The 26,035-nt window shown below is 50.8% G+C and overlaps 1 protein-coding gene across 9 annotated transcripts in view; it reads left to right on the plus strand.

Moving 5' to 3' along the window:
* Positions 1-26,035, plus strand: part of dachs (unconventional myosin-IXb-like dachs) — a 505,117-nt gene that overhangs the window by 432,034 nt on the left and 47,048 nt on the right. For all 9 annotated transcript variants that reach the window (XM_070523093.1, XM_070523095.1, XM_070523094.1 and 6 more), the window contains 4 exons: positions 23,084-23,158; positions 23,643-23,727; positions 24,842-24,948; positions 25,531-25,776. In XM_070523093.1, the coding sequence (XP_070379194.1) occupies positions 23,084-23,158; positions 23,643-23,727; positions 24,842-24,948; positions 25,531-25,776 (513 nt within the window). The remainder of the gene's footprint in view (positions 1-23,083; positions 23,159-23,642; positions 23,728-24,841; positions 24,949-25,530; positions 25,777-26,035) is intronic.

Below are 26,035 nucleotides of genomic sequence, written 5' to 3' on the forward strand. Positions count from 1 at the left end.
GGCGACAGGTCCACTTGTTGACAGTGCGGCTTCAAAACGAGCACTCGGGGCGTTTCGTGGTTGCGCTGCTAGCATTCCGCACAAGATGGCGCAGCTCGCAGTGCGGCGCTGTTGTTACTTTCACTCGGACGCCGTGTGCTCGTTCCATGCGTCTGCCTTATTGCGAAAAATGGTAGTCCGGAACTTCGTACGAGAGGCATTTCCTTTCTTGTCCTTTTTTTCTTATCAGCGAATTCAGTTTAAAACCGCTTACGTTTGCGAACTTTCTATTACGGCTTCTTTCACCGAAACGGTGCTCTTTTATTCATGTTGAGTGTCAGTGAAAACGCAGCGACAGAAGTCAATTTGCGCTTGCTCGGGAGCGGGTACGCGGAGAGTGCGTTAAACACAACACGACACACGCATTGCGGAGCCGGCGCTACGTCCGGTACGTCCTCTTTCTCTCTCTCTCTCTCTCTGTGTGTGTGTGTGTGTGTGTGTGTGTGTTTTGTTTCTTTCTTTCTTTCTTTTTTTACAGCGAAGCTGTATACCTCTACCGTCCAAGGAAATTTTCGTGTCGTAAGCAGAAAACTCGCCATACGTGGGCCGATCTCGAAGATAGTGAAATACGGCCCGAACCGCGGCCGAGGTGAAGCAGGCGTTAAGCACTCCCCACAGGTGGGCCGATCCCGCAGAGAGTGCAATGCCGACCTGACCCGCGGCGGAAGTCCAGTTCGGCATTAAGGGGCCCACATACACAGCTTCTCTGGTTATCCTTCTTCACGGAGTGGAAAGGCACTGAGTTTTTCTTTCGGGCCTGGGCTGCCTGTTGCCTCTTGGAGAGCCGTAAAGCGTCGTCGACGGCTGCTGCAAAGCGGCGCCGAAACAGAGAGTGACAGATTGACGACGGGCCCTCGCAAGTGAGGCGAAAACCCCGCCGGGAGAGGGGCCTCTCTTCTCTGGAGCCCACCCCGCGCTTCCGATGGTCGCCCGGGCGCAGCGATAACAGCCGCGGCCGGGCACCGGCGGCGGAAGTGGGCTGCTTTCGCTCGAAAACCGCGATCGAGACCGCGCGGTGTGCCACGGCTCGGCCCTCTTCCAGGAACCGCGCGGCGTGTCCGTTCGCACGTCCGACGACGCTTCGGACCCACCGGGGGGCCGTCGAGAGGAGCTGTTTTGGAAGCGCGGGCGCACTTGCGGGTGAAAGAAAGGGAGTGGCTGCGAGGTCGTGTTTCGAGGGGTACGCAAGGAAGGCACGTCGTTCACACTCTTGCCGACTCGAGTCACGCCAACGCGGCCACGCGCGTGTCGCGCTTCGCGGTCGCCCTGCGGCGCTGCTTGCGCTTCAAACGCGGCGGAAAGGGGGCCGGACAAACCGCTGCGAGCCTCGGACGAACACATGCGCGCATCGGAGCCCGTTCGTCTCTCGACGGGAGGCTTGTTGTCCCGCGTTTCAAGCGCGCCCTTCACTCGCCTGTCCTTCGGTTCCGCCGCAGGCGCGGCGTACAGTTAAATCTGGGTGTTGTGAATACAGTGAAAAGTCCAGCCGACAGTAACCATTCTCTCTGTGTCTTCCTTGGCCGTGTCACGGCTGCGACGTTAATTATGGGCCACGAAAAGTAAGGCGATATGCGCACGTGGAGAGCTCCTGCCAAAAGAACGGTGTCGGTTTTTGTCACAATATGACCAAGAACAAATGACGCACTTAATTACCAAAATGGCAGGTCCCTTTATTTGACTAAACATTCGTTCTTCTTTAATCGACATCGTTCGACAAACTTAATATTTGCTTACACTTAGGGGGAACCAAAATTGTATTAATTGTTTATCATTTTACTTACCTTCTCGTGTACTCATTGTTTCCTATTCATTCGCGCAACAATACGCCGCAGTTCACTCGTACTACATTCTTCCTTATAGTATTAAAATTTTTAGTTTAATGGCAGCATTTTAAATCGTGCTAGTTAATGTATTTTGTGTAAACTACTGTGCACCGTTGGTCATGTCTGTATGTCTGTTGGTGTCTGTTGGCTGGTGCACCGTTGGTCATGTCTGTTGGTGTCTGTATACATTTTCTGTATTTCTGGATCCGTGCTTTGTGTAAAGTTAGGCACACTTCATAGCGAGCCAAGTCGGGCACATTTCTTCCAATTAGCTCCAACTCTCTGACAATCGCCAAGTGTCGTGGGAAATAGTTAAGCGCCATAATCTCAAGCGGGAAAGTACCGTCGCTCCGGCCTGTCGTTCGTTGTCTTAATTTTCAAAGGTTACATCCGTCCATCCGCCCATCCGTCCGTCCGTCCGTCCGTCCGTCCGTCCGTCCGTCCGTCCGCCCGCCCGCCCGCCCGCCCGTCCGTCCATCCATCCATCCATCCATCCATCCATCCGTCCGTCCGTCCGTCCGTCCGTCCGTCCGTCCGTCCGTCCATCCATCCATCCATCCATCCGTCCGTCCGTCCGTCCGTCCTTCCGTCCGTCCGTCCGTCCGTCCGTCCATCCGTCCGTCCGTCCGTCCATCCATCCATCCATCCATCCATCCGTCCGTCCGTCCGTCCGTCCGTCCGTCCGTCCGTCCGTCCGTCCATCCGTCCGTCCGTCCGTCCGTCCGTCCATCCATCCATCCATCCATCCATCCATCCATCCATCCATCCATCCATCCGTCCGTCCGTCCGTCCGTCCGTCCGTCCGTCCGTCCGTCCGTCCGTCCTTCCGTCCGTCCGTCCATCCATCCGTCCGTCCGTCCGTCCGTCCGTCCGTCCGTCCGTCCGTCCGTCCGTCCATCCATCCATCCATCCGTCCGTCCGTCCGTCCGTCCGTCCGTCCGTCCGTCCATCCATCCATCCATCCATCCATCCATCCATCCATCCATCCATCCATCCATCCATCCATCCATCCATCCATTTCTGGATCTCACCGTTTTACTTTCACGCCACGCTGGGGTCACTGGGTATGTACCGCTCTTCATAATAATCAGCATATAACATATAAGACATATCACCAGCAAGTGGACACCTATGATCAAATCGATTGCTAATCGCATTAACGTCACCGATCATCTCCTAAAGATGGGTACGCGCCCAACTTCTCTTGATTACAGATGTACTGATAACGATTGCTTATGATGCATAATGAATGTTCGCTTGTTTATCTTGAGAAGGGTAGAAATTGCGCCTTGTTGGTACGACACTTGCAAGTGAAGCGCAAAAAGCATCGGCAGACGGAGGGAACAACATATGCGCCAACTTCGACAAATAATTTATTAGTTTCATTGCGCTTCACTTGCAGTGTGTTTACCTTGTTTCACGAAGGTTACAACACAAACATATCAGTACCTATGCTAGTTTCCCTAGCGCAACTTTGATGCGTCAAGGACAGGTACTAACTCTTAGGTTAGGGTAGGCAAGCGGCCTGCGTACCCGAGAACTCGAATTATACTCTCTATGGTATTGCTGGGACTCAAGTGGGTTTACGCACGCCCGCGGAACGCAAGCCTAGCCCTAAACGCTAATCAATCGCTGGCCGGAGCCTCATCCGGGCCCTGTAGTCTGCATAAATTGTCTGTGCAGGCGGCTGTGCACGGATGGCCCGTGGACGCATTTCTCTTCCGGGCGCCGCCATTATTCGCGCTCGAGTGGTCGCCAGAGCGGGCTTGGAAGCGCCACTGCGGCGCTTTCTTCATCGTTCACCTGTTTGCAACGTTTAAACAAGGATCGGTTGTTTTGACTCTCGAGCGTAAGCAGTATAGTTATAAATGTTTTGTCGCGACCGGTTCATCTGATGGATCTCCGATGGCCTACATATAGAATCAACGTCTACCGTTTCGTTTTTCATTCACGTGGTCGCTACGCTAACTGCACCGTGACATTCGCCGCGGTGACCCACTGTCTGCGGCATTCAGCTGCTAAACACGGGGCAGCGGATTCGACTTCCGAGTGCTTTGGCCGCTTTTCTGTGCCTGGCCGAAATTCCAAAACGCTCTGGTATACCGTGCGTCAGCACCTCGCTTTTGTAAGGAAGCCGGGGTGATCGCTCCGGACATCGTCTGAGAATGCGAGAGCGAAAGGGCGTTCGGACAAAAAAATACTGGCCTTGGGAGCTGACGCGTCGTTTGAGGACTGGGTGCGACCACGGGCTCAGTTCAAGGGACACTACATTTGCGGGCTTCACTTCAAATCCAGGCTCGCTATAGAACCTTCGCACGCTTTCATAGTGAGCCCGCACTTGGCCCGCGATCTGCCGTCCCCCTACTCATTTCTCAAAACAGTCCTGAGCCATTCTTTAAATGCATCATTCGGATCTGACGTGCTGAAAATTAATCCCTGCCTGCCGAGCACGGCGTCCCTCACAGACAGATTTTGCCTTGTGCTAGGAATGCCCCATGATTTACGGCCGTGCCGTTACGCATTCTTTTAAAGGGCCCCTCACCAGGTCTAGCCGTATTGAGCTGACAAGCGCAGAGCATACATTGCACGATAACAATCGTGTATGCAAAGTATTACATCGCTACGCGCCGCGGAAAGATCTGAAATTTCAATCCGAACGTCGCTTCCCTCTTCACTCGCGGCCGCCGCGCTCCAAGCCGGAGGGTGACGTAATCGTGCCCTGCGCCTACGTAATCGTGTCCGCTGTGTGACGTCGCTCGTGGGGACACGTGACTTCGATAATTATTGAAGACATCTGTTATCGGTGGGATCTGTTGCTTGAATTGACGAATTGAAGTTTAGAGAAATAATAAAGCACACGAACGGAATGCCTGCGTGTTTTTTTTGTTGTTTTACTTCGCACCGAAGCAAGAGAGATGTATTCCGCATCGTCTGTTTGTTCCAAAGGTCGTGCGGTCACTTGCGCAGGTACCGAAACTATAATTTTCTACCGTGTTCCAGCGCGTGATAACGCTCTCCGATCCGCTTGTTCTGCCTCAGTATTGGTGTAGCACTGAATTATACCACTAGTCATGTTTCCTTGTGCACAGCGCGCAAAATCGTGCGCTGCGCGAACGAGACAAACAGCTCGCGCGCGACGCGCTACGTAGTGCGTAGCGCGCGCGTGCAAAAAAAAAAAAGAAGGAAAGCGAGGAGCAAAAAAAAAAAAATGAAGAAGGCGGGGCCTGCGACGTATTCGTCACGCGATACTCGAGGTCCGGTATAGTGGAGAACGCAGGGAAGGAATTTCGCTTGCGTAGGCTAGACGGGGCGAATGGAGAGAGCGTCTTGCTTGACAGTGGAGCCCGCCTGCTGAAATCATGGGTTCGCGGCACTTAAATATTTCTATCTCGGCTATTAATGAGCCAATTTAAACATTTTTTTCCGGCAGATTGCTCCCCAGAGGACACGTAACAACTTCCATCGTATAACCAAAATTTGCTATGGGGCCTGGTGAGGGGCCTTTAATGCGAAACATTCTTTCAGAACTTGATGCGTTTTGAGTGCATCTATCGATATAGCATCCTTGCTCCGTCCTGATGCCGTTGTGTTTGTTTCTTCAACCTAATATATATCAGAATAGCCATGCGGCGGCATGACATGCATGCATACATAACATGAGTTATATGGCATGACATCAGTGACATGACATATTTATCATGGCATGTATGTGCGACATAAATCGTATGTATGACATTTAGAAATGTCATGTGCGTCATGACATGAATGACAAGACATACAAGCGCATGTCATATGTCATGACTTCACATACTCATCGTGGCATGTATGTCATAAGTGGTAGAAAGACATGATGCTGTCACTGTCGATTCATTAACTCGATATATATTTGGTTGAATGACATGACGAAACGTCATCACATGAGTGACATGCGTTTCATGACATGAATGCCATGATTTACATGACAAGACATGCATGCGCATCTAATTCTTGTCATGTCATGCACGCATGTCTCGTCGCACATATCCCGATACATATCGAGTTAAAGAAATGACCACGATGCCATCACCTCATGCCATTTGCAATGCATCACAACCAGGTCACGAAACGCACCTTATGTCATTCATGTGACACATCTCGTATCATTTCATTCAAGTCATGGATATACTGATATATAGTTTTTCATTATCATTTTCTTACCTTAAAGACCCCTCCCGGGGCTATTACATGAGGGGTGGGGAATACGCAAGCACGTTAGAAATGCTTGTTAGAAAAATATATAACTTATTAAAAAATGAACGTGTCATGAGTGTCTATGACGTCACGAATGTCATAAATGAGATTACTATTGAATGACATGCATTTTTGACGTTAATGACATGTCATGTACGTCATAAAATTATTGGCATGAATGCCGTGGCCGTATGTCAAGCCATGATACGAGTCCCATGAATGCCATGACATACGCGCATGCACGCACGACATGGCATTACCATGACAAGTGCTGCTACCGACCCTGTGGACCAAGTTGTCTACAAACCTGAGCCGACGCCTACATAGGTGTGCTCGTGACGCCGCGATGGTGGTTGCATCGTCACTCCAGCTTCCTAATCGCGCCTGATTCTCGCCTTAGTACCTGCGCTCGAGTCCGGTGGCACGCGTAAGAAGATCCCGGCACCGGCTGGTGGCTGCATCCGTTCAAGCAGAGATTGAAAACCAAATTACCCACGAGCGTTCATTTCCGAGCAGACGTTCACGGCCTTTCTCCTCGTTAGCCGGCCGCTTACATCGACGCGTGCTCGTTCCTGGCGCACACACTGTACGAGTACGACAGCGCTGCATCAAATTCCACTATGCCAGCGTCACGACGGTTCGGCCAAGGCGGCCAGTGCACCAAGCCGCTGGTCCGGATGTCTACAAAAGGACACTTTGGCGCACTGGTTGTGCCAAAGTTTCGCCGCTCAGTCACCCGTTTCTGTCCTCCAAGTGCTGCCGTCATTGGGCATTTAGTTCCTGCGTTTCTTACCCATCTCGCACTTGCGTGCCTCTGTTTTACATGAATTCGATCGTTCGTAGAAAACAGGAAGTAGTCGTTACCGTAGTCATCGTCTCGCTGCTGTCGTCACCCACGCGTACTCGCGTGAATTCTATTTCACTGTACACGTGTCGTACACACAAATAGTGGATTTTCACAAACACGTTAGTCAAACTGGTAACGATTTTCGGAACGCTAAACAATACTACACGGCTAGCTGCCTGCAAAATGCTTCGCATAACGTCGATTCCCATGGTGGGTGGGATCTGCAGAATTCTCTTCTTTTTTTCATTGCTTCGTAACGAAGCGACTTTCGCAATATTTTAAGGCTTTCGACTGCCAGCAGGGTTCTTGTTCGAGGGGGTCACGCCTGCCGGGAGTTTCACAACAGGGCGTCGCAGAACACTGCTAAATGTTCTCTTTGTTCCGAGAAAAGGCTTTCAGTCATTCGCGACGTAATTCAGTGGCGCCGGTTTCACCCGTCCGCCCTCAGGTTCAAGGACGCGTCGCCGCCCCTCGTGTGACACGCGGGCGCTGCTGCGCCAATGTACGTGGCCCAAGCAGGTGTCGCGGACACCTGTCTCCGTGCTGAGACGGTGGGCGAGAACGGTACAAGATTTCGTCTAATGTTGATTTGCCGTTTATTTATGCCTAAGTTGTCTGGGATCGAGGAAGCTACAGCTCAACTGCGCGGCGAGGGCGTCACGCCACCCGTACGCTGCTCGGAGGCGGCAAGCGACAAGTGTGCGCACAAACACAGAGAAAGACAAGGACTGCAAGGAAAGTGAACAACAGTTACGCGCTTGCTATTCACCACGTACCGACGGCTAAAGCTTGTGGGCAGTTTGATACTTTGTATCAGCCTTCCTGGAAACCCGTCGCGGTAACCCGGCCGCCACTGCCGGCCACCGCTCTTTCGATGACAGACGAAATGCAACAAAAGCTCGGGCAGTTAGGTGCAGCGTTGGACCGCGTGGACAAATTTACGCCCAAGTCCTCTAACATAGGGTGGCCCTTACACCCTACCGTGCGCTTTCTGGCCCGCAACAGCCCGCAACAGAAGGAAGAACAAATCTTGCTGCGATCTAGAATGTTTTTGGAGCTTCCTATTAACACATCGTACTCGCGGTTTTGCCTGAATTCAGATTTTGGTTGCCGTTGTTGTTTTATTCGAGGGCTTTTCGACCCAGCAGTTCGCGGGTTTTAAAATATGCCGATTGAATGTGTTTAGTGTCATAAATCGATGCCAATAATCTTGCTCACTTCATTGTGCTTTTTGCGTTCCTTCTCCAATATGACCACTAATGTTCCTATGGTAACCTGCTTTGCTGCTACAGCGGGCCGCGCGACGAGTCGCAGCATTGTAGAGCACCGACCGAGCCGCAGCGAGTGCCAAGACGACACGATGTCCTGCCCCCACGTGATCACACTCTTCACCATGACGTCACAACGCACATAGCCTTCGTGAAGCGAAACTGAAACTGGTTTATTTAGAAAACTATATAGTAAATTGTGCAGCGCGCTTTGACGCTGCCAGTGATTTTTCTAGTGTTTCTAGTATGAGCCAATTTGAGTTAAAAAAAAAGGAGAAATTGAGAATTTAATTTCATTAATGCTCTAAAACCCAGACAGGCCCTGCAGTAACGCCTCCCACGATGATAACCTAGTACTTCTTTTCGAAAGCAATGGCCTCCTCACCGGCTACTAAGATAACGGCGAGCTGCGATAACGTCTGTCTCTAAAAAACAATAAAGACTGCTGTAGACGCTTACTTCGAGAAGCTGTTCGCCACAGCTGGTTTTGTAGTGTCCGATGCATTGGGTCTTTCTCCTTTCTTTTTTAAAAATGAGATGGAAGCAGGGAGGGCGTCGCATTTTGCCGAATTTCTGCGTCAACCTCGGGCACCTTTTGATAGCTCTAACTCACGCATCTTCGAGGCGGAAAGCAACTCGTTCCATGAGTGCTCGGCTCGCTCTGACCAAGAAGCAAAAGGCGCATTTACCGCGTCTTTTCCATCGCATCTTCCTGTGATTTCGCGTTAGTGTCTGCTTTCTGCTTGTAGCGTAGGTAATGACTCGCTAGGCCCCAAGATTCCACTGTGCAATGCCTCGAAGAAAATAAGGAGGAGTCTAAATGAGAAAAATTAGGAGTCACAACTCGTAATCCTAGAGTCGGGGACGCTGCAGGAGCAGTAGAGGGCATCCAGCGGGTACCCACTCAGAAAAAGAGCCGCTACTGCGAGCCATCACCTGGCACCGTTAGCTTTTGCGGTCTCGCGTAAGAGGCCTGGCAGTGTCCACGGGGCCGAAACAAAACGAGCATCGGCAACTGGTCCTCGTGACGAAATGGCGGCGATGATTAAACGATCGCCTGCGGGCCCCTCTTTGATGGTCCGTCCTTTTGCGCGTCAATACTTTTTCCTGCGTTTCGCCCGGCCTCGACGCGCTCGGCCGCCTTCCCTGCACGTGCGCCCCGAACAGTGCCTTTCAGGGAGAGCTTGGTGGCGCCCTCTACCGCCGGCTTCTTGCGAGCGGCCACACCGCGGGCCCTCCTCGAAAACCGGATTCCCGGTGGCTTCTGCCGCCGTCCCGAACACCGGCTCCGCCGACGGGGCTTTCAGCCTGTGACCCTACCCTTGCATTCTGTATTTCTGGGCCTCTCACCTTTTCTTTCTTTCGGCATTTTTTGGCTGTGACATTGGAGTCCGTTACTTCACCTTTTCTCTCTCTTTCACTTCTTTTTTTCCACGCTACATTGATCATTGTTGCCTGTGCTTTTCTTTTGAAGTATGTGCCTTTCGTAGATGCTTCCATCGTGTTCGGTTCCCCCTCTCCTCCGGTAGAGCTCGTGCGGCCCCCTACTGGTCCCCTCTCCGGCTTCTGCCTCAGCCATGACGGCATAGGTTGGTTCAGAACAACGCTTCTCTGACCAGAGAGTCGATTCATAAAGGGCTCTTTCGCTTTCGGCTTTCTCCTCGCCCTTCAACGCCGCCCTCCGCAGTGGTACGCCAACGTAACCGCTCCGAGAGCCCATCTCAACCTTCCCGGTGCCCCTTGCTCCCACCGTGTCGGCACGGGTGGTGGTGTCTTTGGCAGGTCGACCTTTCAACTCCCTCTCTCTACTCCCACGAACGCACGCGCACGCACTCACCGATACACAAAAGCCCACATCATTCCCAACAGAGCTCTTCTTGCCGGCTGGTTTGGTTGTTCTGTTAAGCCAATGTCGCCTTCAACGCCGCTTTTCTTTTTTTCTTTTTCATTTCGTCCCAGAAGGGCATTCCGCTCCCACTAGCGCTCGGGGTGGTCATGGTCGGAGCTTGAATGGAGACGGCGGTCTGCCACAACACACCTTCGCGGTCCAGGTGTGGCTACGGCGCGACGCTTCAAAGCGTAAGACATAGAACTGTTGCTTGACAGGAGCCGTGGCTCGGACCACCAGGACGCCGGCGCGTGGCCGCATGTGTGGCATGCTCTACGTTTATCCTGTGTGGATCGAAACGCGATCCCGTTCGCAAACGCCGCAACCATCCACTCTCTATTGGCCACTACACTTTACTCGTCAAGAGGTTGCCGTTGTAATTCCATCGCGATGTCATTCGGCAGCGGCGACGCCCCGCGTCGCGATCGCGCTTTCTCCAGCGCCACTGGCTTCGTTTACGCGCTCTCGACGCGAGCGAGTCGAGCTTACTCAGTTGAACCGAGGAGCCGAACGGGCTCCGAAATGTCGGGCTAATAAAATTCAGTTATTTGGTTGGAGTCAGTCTGAAAGTCCTAATCATATTTCCCAACCAGACAGGCAATTCTATCGAAATGTTTAGCTTCAGTTCAACCCGACCGCGTTTTTTGCCAAGTGGGTTGATCGCTTGGCAAGGTCCTTGCAGGCGGGCTGCCAGACCTCGCCTCGACGCAAGCTTGTTAGCTTTTACATGAACCCGGCGAACCGTTTTCGACCCGACACGATCACTCTTCCCTACTTAGTCGGGCTCATCGTGGACTCTGTTGCACATAACGTCCCGTGGCCTCTTACGCATTGACACGTTATTGTCTCCCGCTTCCGAAATGCCGTTGGTGCTGTGTTGTGGTGGAAATAGCACAAGTGCGAGCATGTAGTTCTCAATTTCGCGCTGTCATCTGTCAATCCCTTCCCTTAATTCTTAAAAATTCTTTGTGATCATTTAACAGTTAAAAATAATGATGACTGTCTTACTTCGTGTGCCGCATGAGCACTTAATTACATCTGACGCTACTTTCCCTGCTGGAGACGCGAGCCTGATCATTGCCCTTCCCCCGTTACATATTGCACAGAACTTGATGCAGGCTAACCTTAAAAGCGGTGTACTTTCCTATGCATTTCTCGTTTTGGACTGTCCACATAGTGGGACTTTGGTACAGGCCTCCCCAAGAAAATGGCACGCCTATAACCATGATCTCTCAAAGAAAGTTAGTTCCGTTTGGTGAGTGTTTGGTTCTGTGAGCCTATACCGTGGGCGATTCCCCTTCCTGCTGACGGGTGATTTAGAATTGGATTGCATGAGCGCCAATGTCGTGAACTTCGTGCGCGTCAAAATGACACTCCAACGAGCCCAGAGTACGACGCTGCAGCAGCAAGCCTTCACGCAGCTCTTGTGCCGAGCTTGACAGCGTCAAGAAACGCTCGCATTTTCCCGCTTCGCGACGAAGTGCGGTCTTTCGACCAAATAGCGATGGCTCGCAACGCTTCGTACTCGATGTGGCCCCAATTTCGGCGTCCAGATGTTCGAGGTAGTCATTTCGCACAGTTTCTCCCGACAATGGACGTCCGGGCGCGAGACGCGCCTTCTTCCAATCTGAGAAGTGTGGATTCGGTTTCCACAAAAGCGGGCAGGATTAATGAATCTCGGAGCACGCACGCGCGTGCTCTCTGGCCCGCGTCGAGTGGGGAGGGGATTAGCAGCCAGCCAACACTACGGCAGCGCCGACAGCTCCTCGAGGAGCGAGTGCGAGAGGCGTAACCGAGGCGGCATTCCTGGGCCCCTTCCTTCTCGGGGAGGCAAACCGCCGCCGCCAGTCTGCCGAATATACGCCGCCGCATTCCCGGCGCTCTTTTATTCATTCCCCCCACCGAATCGCGTGCACTGATCCTTGGGCCGTTGTTCGCACGCACCGTTTATTCTTTCTTTTTTGTCGTCGGTTGCTTCCAGTGGTGGGTGTCTTGAAAAGGTGCCCTCTGGCGTGTTCCTTCTCGCCTCTTTGCACTCGGGGGCCCTCGAGGAAACACCGAAGAAGCGAGCTGGCTCGACCTGGGCTGGGTTGTGCGAGGAGAGGTATGTGTAATTTGTTGGGGCGCACCCTTTCCCCTTCGGCTGCTGCCGGTGGTGCTCGTAAGCCAGGAGCGTTGCCCCTGGTGGAAGCCAGGCAGACTACCGGCGCCGCCTTCGCCGCCTCGTGAGCGGCCGTGTTCCACGTTCGGTTCAAGGTTTCCGGCTTCAGTTTGGTGGAGGTTCGTTTGGTTCGTAAGCACCTGAGGACACCCAGCAAAGCCGCAATAACATTCAAGGGTCGTTATAAGTAGACAACAACGGAGGACGTAAACGTCGATGGCAATAGCGGAGAGACTACGCGAGGGACAGGTATTCAAATCTGCTCTAGTGCAACTACGTGTGCGTGTCTACGAGCTGGATTATGCGTCTATGCAGCGTCACATTAACTGCCTCGATGAACATTCCTCATTTACTGCGCAAGCATGGCGTGAGAGTTCTTTTAACGCTGGTGATTATCCATGTCATTCCTTTTGCAAACTGTCCCACGTTCGATTTAGATAGGTCAGAAGATTTAAGCATATTGCCACGACCATTCGACCTTGATCCGAGACCCCACAGTGGTCGTTAAATCACGGCTTGCGGCCAGTTACGGCGCTGCCTGCAAGCGGCCCAGCAACGCCATGTCTGTCACTATGTGAACTATGATGCTTCCAGGCAGCCTTTCTATGTATGGCAACCTATTTCTATGGAGGCTGCATGCAAACCTGCCGGCTTTCCTAGCATTGGGTACCCGTTAAGCAATTCCGTGTGCAGCGTGTCTATGGCCACTTCTCCAAAAGGACTTCTTGGGCAAGTTGGTGCTTAGATTTACTAGGTATACTTGATTGTGGCACTTGATTGGCATTCACTGTCCCTTTTTTTCTCTTTCCCTTTTCCACGAAAGGCATTTCGCGCCACAATCAAGTATACCTAGGAAATGGCCACTGCCTTTGTTTAGCACGTTAAATGCTACGAAAGCCCTCTCGAAAATTAAAACGTGTCAGATAACAGAGCAGGTTGGCAGTGCCGCTAAGTATTTAAAAAAATTTCGTTCTCAGAGCCTTGGCGTTATGGGCTAACTGGCTCGTGTGTCCTTTGCAAAGCGCGCTGTGTGGTAAATGGGAACTCGACGAGGATACCGCTTCTCGTTTTAATGTATGGGGTGCGAGGCCACAATCGTGACGTGAGCTGTCCGATCTCCAAGGCCTGCGATGATGGTGTGAGCTCTGCACATCGCGTGCGACGGGTGTACAAGGACACGCGTAGCTGTTGCAACGCGTAGTAGTATGTACAACTCGATTTCGCTGTGATGGGACACTTGAGTGGAAGCTCCAGATAGAGCAAGCTCACGCTACGCGAACCGTCAGCTTGTAGCGCTTCAATTAATCAATGAATCAATCGATCAAATCAGTGTTGTTCTCCAGTGTGCAGGCTGGGTTGTCGTTTTGGGTGGGTCACATTGCTGTATCGCATTTTTGAGAAACTGTGTATGGTGTATAGCTCTCTCTCTCTCTTTGATTTGCGCGTGAACATATATTCTGCACTTTTGCTCAAGACAACCCAATACTGGTGGCTTACGTTTTCTGTAACGCGTTCGTGTGCACCAGCCGAAACGGCAAGAGGCACGACGACGACCTGGCTATGATTACTATCGGCCAACACCCCATGGTAGGTATTGTCGCGTTGCCGCGTGCTTCGGCAGCCACAGAGGTCTATACAGCCAGTTCTTGAAGGCACGCAGGAAGCCGCCGCCGTTTGTTCACAGCCTTTTACGTAATGTAAGCCCCGTTCGTGCGTGGAAGCCCCTTGACCCGCAGTGGTGGCGTAGTGGCCTTGGCGTTGCGCTGCCAAGCCTGAGGCCGCGTGATCTATTCTCAGCCGCGGCGGCCGCATTTCGATGGGGGCCAATTGCAAAAACGCCCGCGAGGTCTGTCCGGAGTCCCCCACTACGCCGTGCCTCATAAACAGATCGTGTTTTTTTGGCACGTAAAAGCGCAGAATTTAATTTAACCTAAGCCGCATGTCGTCATGCCACGTGGCTCCCGCGGACACGGATACAGGATACGCATTGCAACGCGTGCGCGCGTTGCGAACAGTGCGTAAGCAATTGTGAGTCGAGGTATGAGCCACGAGCTCAAAGGACGACAGCAACGACACAACAAAGACGATAACGTCGTTACGGAGACAGCGGCACAACGACCACACGTGAAATGCTCAATCGTTAAGTGGTCAACGGTGATGGAACAGGAGAGCCTCCATCATCTGCGTGTACCTCTCTATTGTTTTAATGGGTTCAGTTTTACGCAACAGCGTCGCGCTGAGACTCGGCTCCCTAGGGCATCACTGCTTTACGCTGTGAAAGCGAATAGTGACGGCACGAACAGAGAAGAGCCTTCTGACCGCGTGCCGAACCGACGATCCCGACATGCCGATGCCCTCGTGGTCGTGCTGGTTGACTCGGCGGCCATGCGAGCTGCCGTGCCTTCCTCCAGCCGTGGCGCTGCAGCGCTGCCCTCCACCATTGTCCACACGTCGAGCGACACGTGACGGTCTCCGCCGCGCGCTCGGGCGGATGATCCGGAAGCTGTCGGCGTCGCAGGCACGAGAGCCTCGTTGCACGTCCGCTTGCTTGCGCGGCAGCACGTCTGGACTTGCGAGCTTTGCTGCTTTCTCTCGCAGCTTGGCCGATCTCTTATCACGCCGGCTGCCTCCCGCGGAGACCGTGACGGCCGTGATTGACGCGCCAAAACGTGGCCCCCATCTCGTTTGGCGAGATGAGGGCGCCTCTCGGAGTTGCGCCAACTTGACCGCAGAGGCCGCCCATCAAAGAGCCCGACGGGCGTCCGCGCAATCTCGGCGGATGGCTAAACAGTGCCATCACGAGGGCCCTTCCCGAGACTCGTGAAAGGTCTGCGCACCTCCCATTTCTCCACCGCACACACAGATCGCGACAGTAGGGCTCGATTCCTGCCACAGCGCCTGTTGGTGACCAGGCCTGTCACCTGGGTGGGCCGTTTCCTATATTGCTGTTGCACTACATAGCTATTTCAGTGGTCGTCGCTGCAGTGCGCGGAAAGTGCATATATATATATATATATATATATATATATATATATATATATATATATATATATATAACGAAGAAGAACGTGTGGCCTGGCAGCTACCGCAGCATAAGTTAGCGGAGCAGCCGCAAGAGGCGGCTGAGGAGCAACTGGTAGTGCGTCAGCGACTTCTCCTTGAATGACGTTGCGCAGAGCAGATGGCAAAGAACTGGCAGGCATCTGGGTGAAGGGTACCAGGGACAGCTGTCGTGCGACTTCTTCGCGGACAAAGGCCTTGATCTGCGTGATCAACGACGCCTGGTCGAAACCAATGGCCAGGCTGGACGTCGACGCATCGGTTGTATAGAGGAAGCCTCGTCAAAGCTCGCTGTTTGCGTAGCTCGTCGTAGCTCTGACAGAGGGTGACAACGTCGGCAACACTGTTCGGGTTCTTGGCCAGTAGCGTTTGCGAAGCATCATCATCAATTCCTTTCACGATGTGCTTAATCCGGTCCGCTTCCGACATGGTGGTATTGGCGCGCGTTTACATAGATCGGCATCCTCTATGTAACTGGTGAATGCTTCTCACCCGTGTCCTGTGCGCGAGTGCGCAAACGCTGCTCGGCTCGGAGTTTGCGGACGGCGAGACAATTAAAAAAATTCGCCTTGAACGTAGACCACGTACGGAAATCCGCCTCATGGTTCTTGAGCCAGAGGTTGGTCACGCCCGCGAGATAGAAAACGACGTTTGTTAGCTTGGTCGAGCCATCCCATTTGTTATAAGCGCTCACCCGCTGTAGGACGCAAGCCAATCTTCAACGTCGTTGTCGTCCGTCCCGCTGAAGATGGTAGGATGCCGCTGGCGAATAGCGCCAGCTCAGAGAACAGGCGGCGACGGGAGCGTCTGCTGGTCGGCGTCTGGCATGGCGGAAGGTATACCGTCCGAGTGCGGAGTTCCAGGATGGTACAGGTGAAAGGTACCCAGCACCTCCACCAATTATAAAGGAGGCTTATTATACGACGGACCGATGACGGGAAGAGCGCTTCACCCAGCACAGTCTCTAAGCTCGAGCGTCTGCGGCACGCGATGCTGTTGGCCATCCTGCTGCCTACGTCCACGCGTTCTTCATTATACAACACACACACACACACACACGCACACACACACACACACTATATATATATATATATATATATATATATATATATATATATATATATATATATATATATATATATATATATATATATATATATATATATATATATATATATATATGTTTGTGTGTGTCAAAGTAGGACTACCTTTCTATTGCTCGACATTTGACATGTAATGACATTTGACATTTGCAATGCGTTGATGTTCGACTTAGCATGAATGGACTACCTCTAAAGGGGTTGGGGGCGCTGCATCTTGCTGTATATTTCAAATAATGTGGCTGAGTTGCCCCTTAGAAAAAAGAAAAGCAAAAAACACCTATAATCTGCAAGCATGCAAGCCACTTAACACGATAGAAAGCCAAAGCTAACAACATAAGAATCGGAATGACTCATGCATAAGTGGACCGTCGCTGATTTTTCACGAAAAGAATTTCACTACACTTGCATCCATCTTGACTGTTCTTGCATTTTACTGCGTCATTCGTGCTTGCCCTGTGTACTGCACGCATGTGCGGTTTCTGCTTTTTCTTGTTTTCCACCATTGTTTTCTTTATATGTGCGTCATATTTTCTTTCCAAAAGCATTTGAGAGACAGCCCCGCGTGGTCGATTTTGCTTTGGACACGGTTAGTTTGAGTTGTGTCACACGTTCAAAATAAACGCTAACCAACTCGGCTACCTCGCCATCTCGCTCCACATTTACCCCATGCATCGCGGTTCCTGCGCGTCACAGCCGAGTATTTCTAACATAATAATATTTCTAATATTTCTAATATAAGCATAGACACATAGACACAGCGGTGCCTCTGTGTCTATAATTAATACCAAGCTGGTAGATGCAAGTCACCTGCATAGTGGAAGAGTACTACGGGTGCAAGGCTACGACGGAAAAGTGACAATGCATAATCAATGGGCCTCAGTAAACATCGAGTTCCAAGGTCATCAAATAGAGAGTGAAGTACTGGTGATTGAGGGGGTGACGTATGACTTTCTGCTATCCAGACCAGATATAAAGAAACTAAAAATCAACGTTTACTGGGACGATGCTGTTTTAGTGGAAGGACTATCAAGGCAAGAGACACAGCCTGATAGAAAAGATAACCTGCGAGTTGTCAAGTGCGCGAGGGATATTGCAACGACCTATCCTGAACTGGTATGCATAGGAAGCTACCCACCAGCGATGACGTCACACAAGGTGCCTTTCGAACTAACCGACAAGACTGTCATCCGAAAATCGCCTTATAACATGTCAAGAGAGCGCAAGATTTGGTTGAAGAAGGAATTGCAGGAGATGCTAGACGCGAATATAATCCGGCCTTCGGTGTCACCCTTCGCCTCTCCCATAACTATTGCGCCGAAAGAAGATGGAACTTTCAGACTGTGCACAGATTACAGGGTTCTCAACCGCCAGACAGAGCTTATACCATTTCCCATGCCGAAGATAGACACGATTATAGATGAGACAGGTGGTTGCCGATGTTTTTCACGTATTGACTTGTGCAAAGGTTTCTGGCAGATCCCGCTAACCGAAGAAACAAAAATGTACACTGCTTTTATCACGCCCTTCGACCTGTACGAGTATAACCGGCTTCCTTTCGGCTGGAAAAACTCACCAGCATGGTTCCAGAAGATAATGAACGAAGTCCTGAAGCCTTTCCTAGGTGTCTTTTGTAACGTGTACATCGACGATATTATCGTCTTCTCCAAAACAGAGGCAGAGCATCAGGAACACCTGTCCCAGGTATTAAATGCCTTGAGCTTGGCACACCTCAAGGTTAATTTTAAGAAAAGTGCGTTCTTTCAAAGAAAAGTTGTGTTTCTTGGAAGAGTCTTTGATGGGACTACCAAAAGCACGAAACAAGAGTCCGTTGAGAGGATATCCCAACTGGTAAAACCATATGACGTCCACTCATTGCGTGTGTTTTTGGGATTAGCAGGACATTTCAGACCTTTCATAAAAGACTTTGCCATAAAAACAAGATGCCTCACGCGCCTAACGCAGAAAGCAGTTCCATTTGAGTGGGATGAGGAATGTGAGAGAGTCTACCGTGATCTGGTGCACAGAATCTCTGCTGACCCTATTCTACGCATACCAGATTTCACCTTACCCTTTGAACTGAATACCGACGCCTCACATTATGGAACAGGTGCAGTCTTGTACCAGAAATGTCCAGAAGCATCCGGCCGAGAAAAGCGACACGTAGTAGGCTACTACAGCTACACCCTCAAGTCACCTGAAGTCAACTACACCACTACTGAAAAGGAAGCGCTTGCAGTCCTTAAAGCAATTCAGTACTTCCGTACGTACCTAGAAGGTGCGAAGTTTACTTTGTTCACCGATCACCAGGCCCTCACTCATCTCTTGAATATGACTCAACCTAAGGGACGTATCGCCAGATGGGTGAACTATTTGCAGCAATTTGATTTCACCATCTCCCACAGACCTGGACCCCTTTTGACTGATGCAGATGCATTGTCTAGACTGATGATACAGGCCGAACAATCTGAAGAAATCAATGAAGTAAAATTGTGGGAAGGCACTGAACAATTGATGTTTATGGAAGGTCGCTATCAAGTCCCGCCAACGCTGATTTCAAAGGTTCTCTATTTGTACCACGATAGCCCAGAATCTGGAGGACACGACGGATTTTGGCGCACCTACAACAAGCTAGTCAAGAGATTTACGTGGCCTCACATGAAAGAAGACGTCAAGCAATACGTTCGTTCATGCCACCTTTGTCAGGTCAACAAAGTGAAATATAAGCAGCCTACGGACGCCATGATAATACCTTGCCACTCGAACGTGCCTTTTGAAGTTATACACCTTGATTTTGCCGAGCTGAATAAGAAACGAGAAGGAGTCCGAAAAACGCAAGCTTTTCTTCTGGCCATAGATGAATGCACCAGGATGGTCGCGGCACAGGCAGGAAAAGAAGATGCGAATAGTGTCATCGCCCTTCTCGAACGGGAAATGTTTAGGACAACCAGGACGATTGTATGTGACAACGGTCCAGCGTTCAAGAGTGAAAAGCTTGCAAGATGGGCTCGAGACCATAATATATCAATCAAATTCTGTGCGCCATACCATCCCGCAGCGAATGGGCTTGCAGAGCGTGCTATACGAGATGTAAAACGATACATCAGGATGTACGATAGTTTCCCTGGTGGTTGGAAATGCTCTTTAGAAGCAGCTGTACGACATCACAATCGCTCCTACACCAGTGGCTTGGGATGTAGCCCGCAGTTCGCGTCTTCAGGAGAGACCCCTATTCTTCAGGCGGACCGTGAATTGGGGCTGTTAGAAAATCTCAAGATCGTCGAGGAGAGAAAACAAAAATCGCAGGAGGAGAGGTACCGTAAACGAATGAAACAAAATTTTGACAAGAGACATTGCGTAGATATCCCAGACATTCAAGCCACCGACCTCATTCTAGTTAGGAAAGGAGTAAGAGAATCCAGTGCCAAATTTTATGGTCCTTACTCTGTGACAAAGACAGCCACTCAGAAAGGAATATTGAAGACTGTGTGGTACATTGGTGAACGGGGCACAGTTGAATGTGCTTCGATTGGAAACGTTTTCAAGTATTACCCCAGGAGGGGTTAGCAAAAGAAACCTGGAAGGGTGAAGCGGTATGAGCCTTCGAATAGAAGATGAAGAAGCGCGAGAACCGGGAGACAGGAGAAGAGAAGAAGGAAGTGGGAATAAAAATGTAGACAAGATGGACGCCAGTTCCACAGCAATGCTTTACGTCTACTGTGTCCTTTAAATAGGAACGCTACAATAATATTTCTAATATTTCTAATATAAGCATCCTCGGCAAAAACGAAGAGGCCTTGGCGCGTGAGGTAGCGTAGGCATATATATTACATCGCCAACAGAGGAGATATTTGCATCAGCGATGCGGTTCTGAGCATGCAGTGAACAAGTATTCGCGTGTGTGCTACGATAAGTGTGCATTTGCCGATTCATGTTCCACTGCTATCAATAGTCTGTCTGCGCACGCTGGTACCATCCATAAAAAGTTGGGCCTGTTTGTCTGAATAAATTTAGTTGTGAGTGACGCACTAGTACATGACCGGGGTTGTTGGAGAAGTATGGGAGAGGCCTTTGCCCTGCAGTGGGCGTAACCAGGATGATGATGATGATGATGATGATGATGACGACGCACTTTCCTGTCCCATCGATCCTTTTTCATCTTTTCGCGTCTTTTCCATCCCCAAATTTTGTCTAATAATTTGTAGGAAGAGTGTTTTCTTTTTTTTAATGTGTATGCTGGAGAGCTAGCCTATAGCATCAAGCTTGATGCCAACGGAGCAGCGGGCATCACCCTAGGGTGACGCCCGCTGCTCCTTTTCCTTTAGGCAAACAGCACTTATAAACCGAAAAATTGGCCGCTAAAGTAAAAGACAGAAAAGAACGAGAAAATAAAAATGGACAGTACGTAACAAAGATGTGCCGGCTAAAATTGGTGGTCTTGTGCCCGGCGTTGGTCACCAAAATTGAGTAACCACCATAACTCATCACATGCAACCAGTAAGCGTCCTGTCCCGAGACGCGCAGGTGTACATTGTGGACTGTATCCTGGCTTAGTGTATTTCTGCGCCGGCTGTAAGAGTTGAGGAGGACGTCGGCATGAAAACTTGGGAGGTTTATTTACATTATTTACAGTGAGAGTCAATTAACAGTCTTAAAGTCATTACGGGCCGGCAGCAACTCGGACACTGCGGCCCGCGGCAAGAAGCTCGAATGAGAAGAATCAAGGAATGCTCTAGGAATGCTCTATTGCTGCTCCCGGTCTGCGTCTTTTAAGCTCTTCGGTGTCTCGAAGACACGTCACGTTCGGCCAATGGGAGAGCCCGCTCAGGTGACGCCAATTTCGGCCAATCGGCGTGCCCGCTCAAGTGTCGTCATTTTCGGCCAGTGGTAGGCGCCCGTGCGATGGTGTCATACCCGGCGAAGAGAGTCGCCGCTGGTTTCCCAATTTTCCGAGGGCTTACTTCTCCCTGCGGTCTTGCCTTGCTGACTTGCAATGCGCCGTCACAATAGGCGGGTGGGGGCGACGCTGCCAGGCCTTCGCGGTGCATTACAGCCGTCTTGCTTCGGGAGTCACGTTACCTGCAACAGCGCCAGGCTCTCGCTTCACTTTCGGGAAGAGTCAAGCAGTGAATAGCTCCACCTCCACCGCCAACTTGTTTGCACGTGCCGCGCCTCAGGAATGTGGTATCCGTGCTTCTGCGCTCCTTAATTAGCTGTGGTGCGATTCGATGTGGTCTGGTGAACTCGAAGTAGGCTCAGGAAACGGTCCCGTATCTAACACTGCTTAAGCAATTAATTCTTGAACGTACCACGCCGGCTTCCGAGCTTCCGTTAGTCCCTTCATCGCAAAACAATTCGATCGCGTCTCTTCCCCTTTGCTTAGGTACGTGTTCCAGCTCGCGACTCGCGTTGCATTGATACCTTATTTGTGCGTACCGGCGGATTAATGTGCAGAAATGTCGTAGTGTTTCTGGTTTACTCGCCCGTTCACTGCAGTATAGCGACCTGTAACAAATCTCTAACAGCGTAATCAGGTTCCATAAACCTGCCCTGCGAACATGCTATCAACGGCGTTGCACAGCAGACGCGAAGCAGCGAACCACTTCTGACGTAACTACCAGCGTCAGCATGGATGCATGACCGAATTGTAACGCGATAGCGTTAAGGAGCCCGCGTCGCGTTTGTTTATTTCAACAAGAGACGGTATAAACACCGCGTCACAATCACGGCACAATTCCACCAGGACGATAACATATGCAAAAAAAAAACGAAGCATTGTACACACGGCACGTTTTCAAAGTAGTGTCCGAGTCCTCACTGTCATATAACCACATAGACCCATGGAACGCACAAAATACGGTGTTGGTGTCCCGTGACGTCGGACGTCTTTTCGGCGAAAACATTTTCGAACGACCCATACCCAGGCTTTAAATGCGATGCAAGGAATTAACTGAACTAATTGAATTTCTCAAGCTAAAATACGGCGAAAAATAGTAAACTATGACTTACACACAACCTACAGGCATTATAGCTCTTAGATACTAATTTGAATATAGGAGAAAACATAATTCTGTTGAGCGAAAACTCAAACCCCTTTTCCAGCGTTTCTACGATACATAGACCGGAGACGGCGTCCGCCATTTGCGCTCGCCGGCGCGTAAATATCTCGGAGTCCACGCAGCGGCGCGCCCGCTTCCTTGAAACACTTCCAGATGGCGCACGCCTCCGTCGCATCGCGGCCCATACAAGAGGCTGCGTTTCTTCCAGAAAGCCTGCCTTCGTGCTTAGCGTTCGCCGCGAGCGTTTCCCGGCATAAACATTACGGTTACATACGGTGCAGTTGCCGGTAAGCTTGGGAATCAGTCAGGGATCTTTGAATGCTCTCGCGTTCCACTCTTAAAGGCGAAGCTGTTAAAGGCCAAGGACCTGTATTGGTAGTGACGCACGTTCCAATCGAATTGCGTGCTTTGGAGAATACTTGCTTTCAAACAGGCTACCTGTAGAACCTGCTGTCGAAGGGTCAACTGCGTATATAAGCGGGCTTACTTTGTGTTTATTGCGCAGGCGTTATCAGTGCTCGCAAAGAAAATAAAAACTGGAGCGTTGTCAATGTGCAGTCCCTGAGTTTACGTGCTTGATGACGGTTTGATGTTTGCACCTTGTGCAGGGTCACTTCATCGAGGTGCAAGTGACCGACGGTGCCCTGTACAGGACCAAGATTCATTGCTACTTCCTAGATCAGGTGGGTATATATAATGCGTCGCTTAGCTCGTGTCCGCAAGCATCGCGTGTCTGAGAGCATTATACATCCTGTGTATATTCTCTCTCTCTCTTCTCTACCTCGCTTCTATTTTGTAGCTCATCTGTCTGTGTTTTCGAAGTGATGAGACTCCGGACATTATTTCTTGTATTTTTTTCACATTCTTTTGTAGCAGCGGGAACAGCAGTGACTGGTCGTGCTCTATTTTTTGTCATTGTTGCGCCTTGTTATTTTAGATTCGCCTTATTGTTCTTGGCTTCCTCTTTCCTTATTCTCTTCTTCCTATGTTTCCTTTCCATGTTTCTGCATCCCTCTTTTCTGAAGAGGAAGAAGGCTCTATGCCCTTTCCGGTGGCAGTTGCCAGCCTGCTTCTTCGTTTCCTTGCAGTATTTCAAGTGTATATACACGTTTTCAAACTAAATAAGAATAACAGTAACAGTTCCTCGCGTGATCTCTGTAACCGCAGACGCGGGTGGTGCGGCCGCTTCCCAACGAGAAGAACTACCACATCTTCTACCAGATGCTCGCCGGCCTCAACCAGGAGGAGAGGGGTACGTGTCGGCGCTCTGCGCGGCGTTCGTTGCTCGACCCTGCGCGCTTTCTTTCTTTTCTTTTTTTTTTGATGGAGGGGGGGGCGGGATCGTCAGCATGGTTATTTGGTCTGTCGACGTGCCCGTTTACAACGTGCTGGAGGTATTAATCATCACCACGTCGAGGCGGAAAAAGCCACCAAGGAAGGTAAATCCATTTGTCCTGACTAGTCGTTACCTCGCAATAGGGTCTCGGGTCCGGCACATTTGTGGAAAGACTCTGTAGTAATTTAGAGACGGCACGTGTAAATTGGAGATAGCTGGTGGGGGGCCTCTGTCTTGCTGTATGGTAATTATCATGACTAACAGCTAGCAGAAGCAAACTTTCCGTTCTTCGTGGGTCGCACTTGAGTTTCTCATTTAAGGTCACCACAGAAAAAAAAGTACACTCGATTTGATAGGTTAGTGTGTTGAAAGAGTGGATGCACCGCCACTGCTGGGAATGAAGCTCCTAGAAATTAGGAAACAACACAAGCGTAAGCGCATTGGTTGCTATATACCGCTTTGAAAGTGCAGTACCCGCAGCGCCCCCCAGTTTATAACACCATGACATCGATTTGTTGTGGCTAGACAACCGTATTGTTTGTTAGCAAACTACACGGTCATCTGAATAATGAAAATGAAGTTATGTACAACCCGACCGCCATTCTTCCGCAGGGGAACTCATTTGATGCTAACCCTTAATAATATCGTATAGCTCCCATCGCTCTTTGCACTTGGATTCACCACGATTTGCAGCCGATGATGAACCTGTTTTATTAATCACAAACCCTGGTCTTTGGGACGGATCGACGGTGTCGAGTGGTCACTGGTTTAAGACTGCAAACGTTGACCTTTCTTGTGGAAAAGAAGTGCCAGAATCGTTCGTATTCCTGCAGAATACATTGTGCAGCTCCTTGGGTAAATTTTTCATTGTTGCCTCGCCTTGTGCTTTTGCTTTCCTACCGTGCTTGTCATGGTCATTTTCGTCTTCTGGTGCAAGCCTGTATACTGCTTAGGAATACACTGCGGAGAGTTTCGTACAAGATTCCCTCATTCACTGTCGCCTACCCGTCTTTCACGTGCCTCATTGCAGGCAAGTTGCATCTGGACGGGTACTCGGTGCAGAACCTCCGCTACCTGAGCCGCGGTGACGTCAGCCAGAACGAGGCGCAGGACGCCACGCGCTTTGAAGCCTGGAAGGTGAGAGACGCCAGGAGGAACGCGCGCTCGCTTGCGTTATCGTTCGCCTTCTGGATTGTGTTCTAATTCTGGGTATCCAATTAGCTTGCCTAGTCCTCCACTGCGAGTCTCTAAACGCAGTGTTTTCATAATTTCCTAAGTAACCATTCTGCATTGCACTTGTTGAGATGCCCATCATCACTTGCGATGAATGACGGCGAATCTACACATTGAGACTTTTGCAACAGCGCTACGCGACAGGACAGCGTACCCGTTGTCTGTCTTGTTCCGTCATTATAGCGCTGTTCCAAAAGTCGCAATGTACCACCAAGGTCAGCTTTCAACCCTTGTCCAATCGACACATGCTGGAACATGTCAAAAATGGTTGAACAGAGTATGCCCAGACTGGAGCAAAAGTTTCGACCAAGGGACGTGTCTTCGCCAGGGTGCCATGACGAAGACAGGTTCGCTTTTCGAAGTGCTGGCCTTCTACCGGAGGCCTCCGTTGTCTTCCTGTAAACCCTTCGATCCTTTCCGAATTGGTGCTGTGCTCGAGGACACGTCGCAACAGCAGCAGACGAGTAAGCGCTTCACAACGCGCAGACGTGCCTGTCGGTTCTGGGCATCCCGTTCCTGGATGTGGTCCGCGTGCTGGCGGCCGTGCTGCTGCTGGGCAACGTGCAGTTCTCGGACTCGGACCACCACCACCAGCTGGAGCCCAAGGGCGGCGAGGTCAAGGCGGTCGCCTCTCTGCTCGGCGTCGCCAGCGGGGCGCTCTTCCAGGGACTGACGTCGCGGACGCGGTCTGTGCGCGGCCAGCTCGTCAAGACCGCCTCGGACTCCGGCACGGTCAGTCCCCCGCGGCCTCCCTAGCGGAAGTTTGCCGAGGATTAGCCGGCGGGGCGGACTTGTTAGCAGCTGGTTTTGTACAAATGTGGGTTCCGAGCTTTGGAACGCGCCAATTTTTGCACCGTCCGGTCGCACTACGAACAGTGGTAGGAAACCCGAAGCTGATATTCTAGTTGAGATTGAGCGAAAAAAAATGTTTGTGGCAGGTCATTCAGATAACGAATGTAACCTGTGCACTACTGAAGTTGAAGAATGGGTA

This window comes from Dermacentor albipictus, chromosome 8 (assembly GCF_038994185.2).
Source record: "Dermacentor albipictus isolate Rhodes 1998 colony chromosome 8, USDA_Dalb.pri_finalv2, whole genome shotgun sequence".
Lineage (NCBI taxonomy): Eukaryota > Metazoa > Arthropoda > Arachnida > Ixodida > Ixodidae > Dermacentor > Dermacentor albipictus.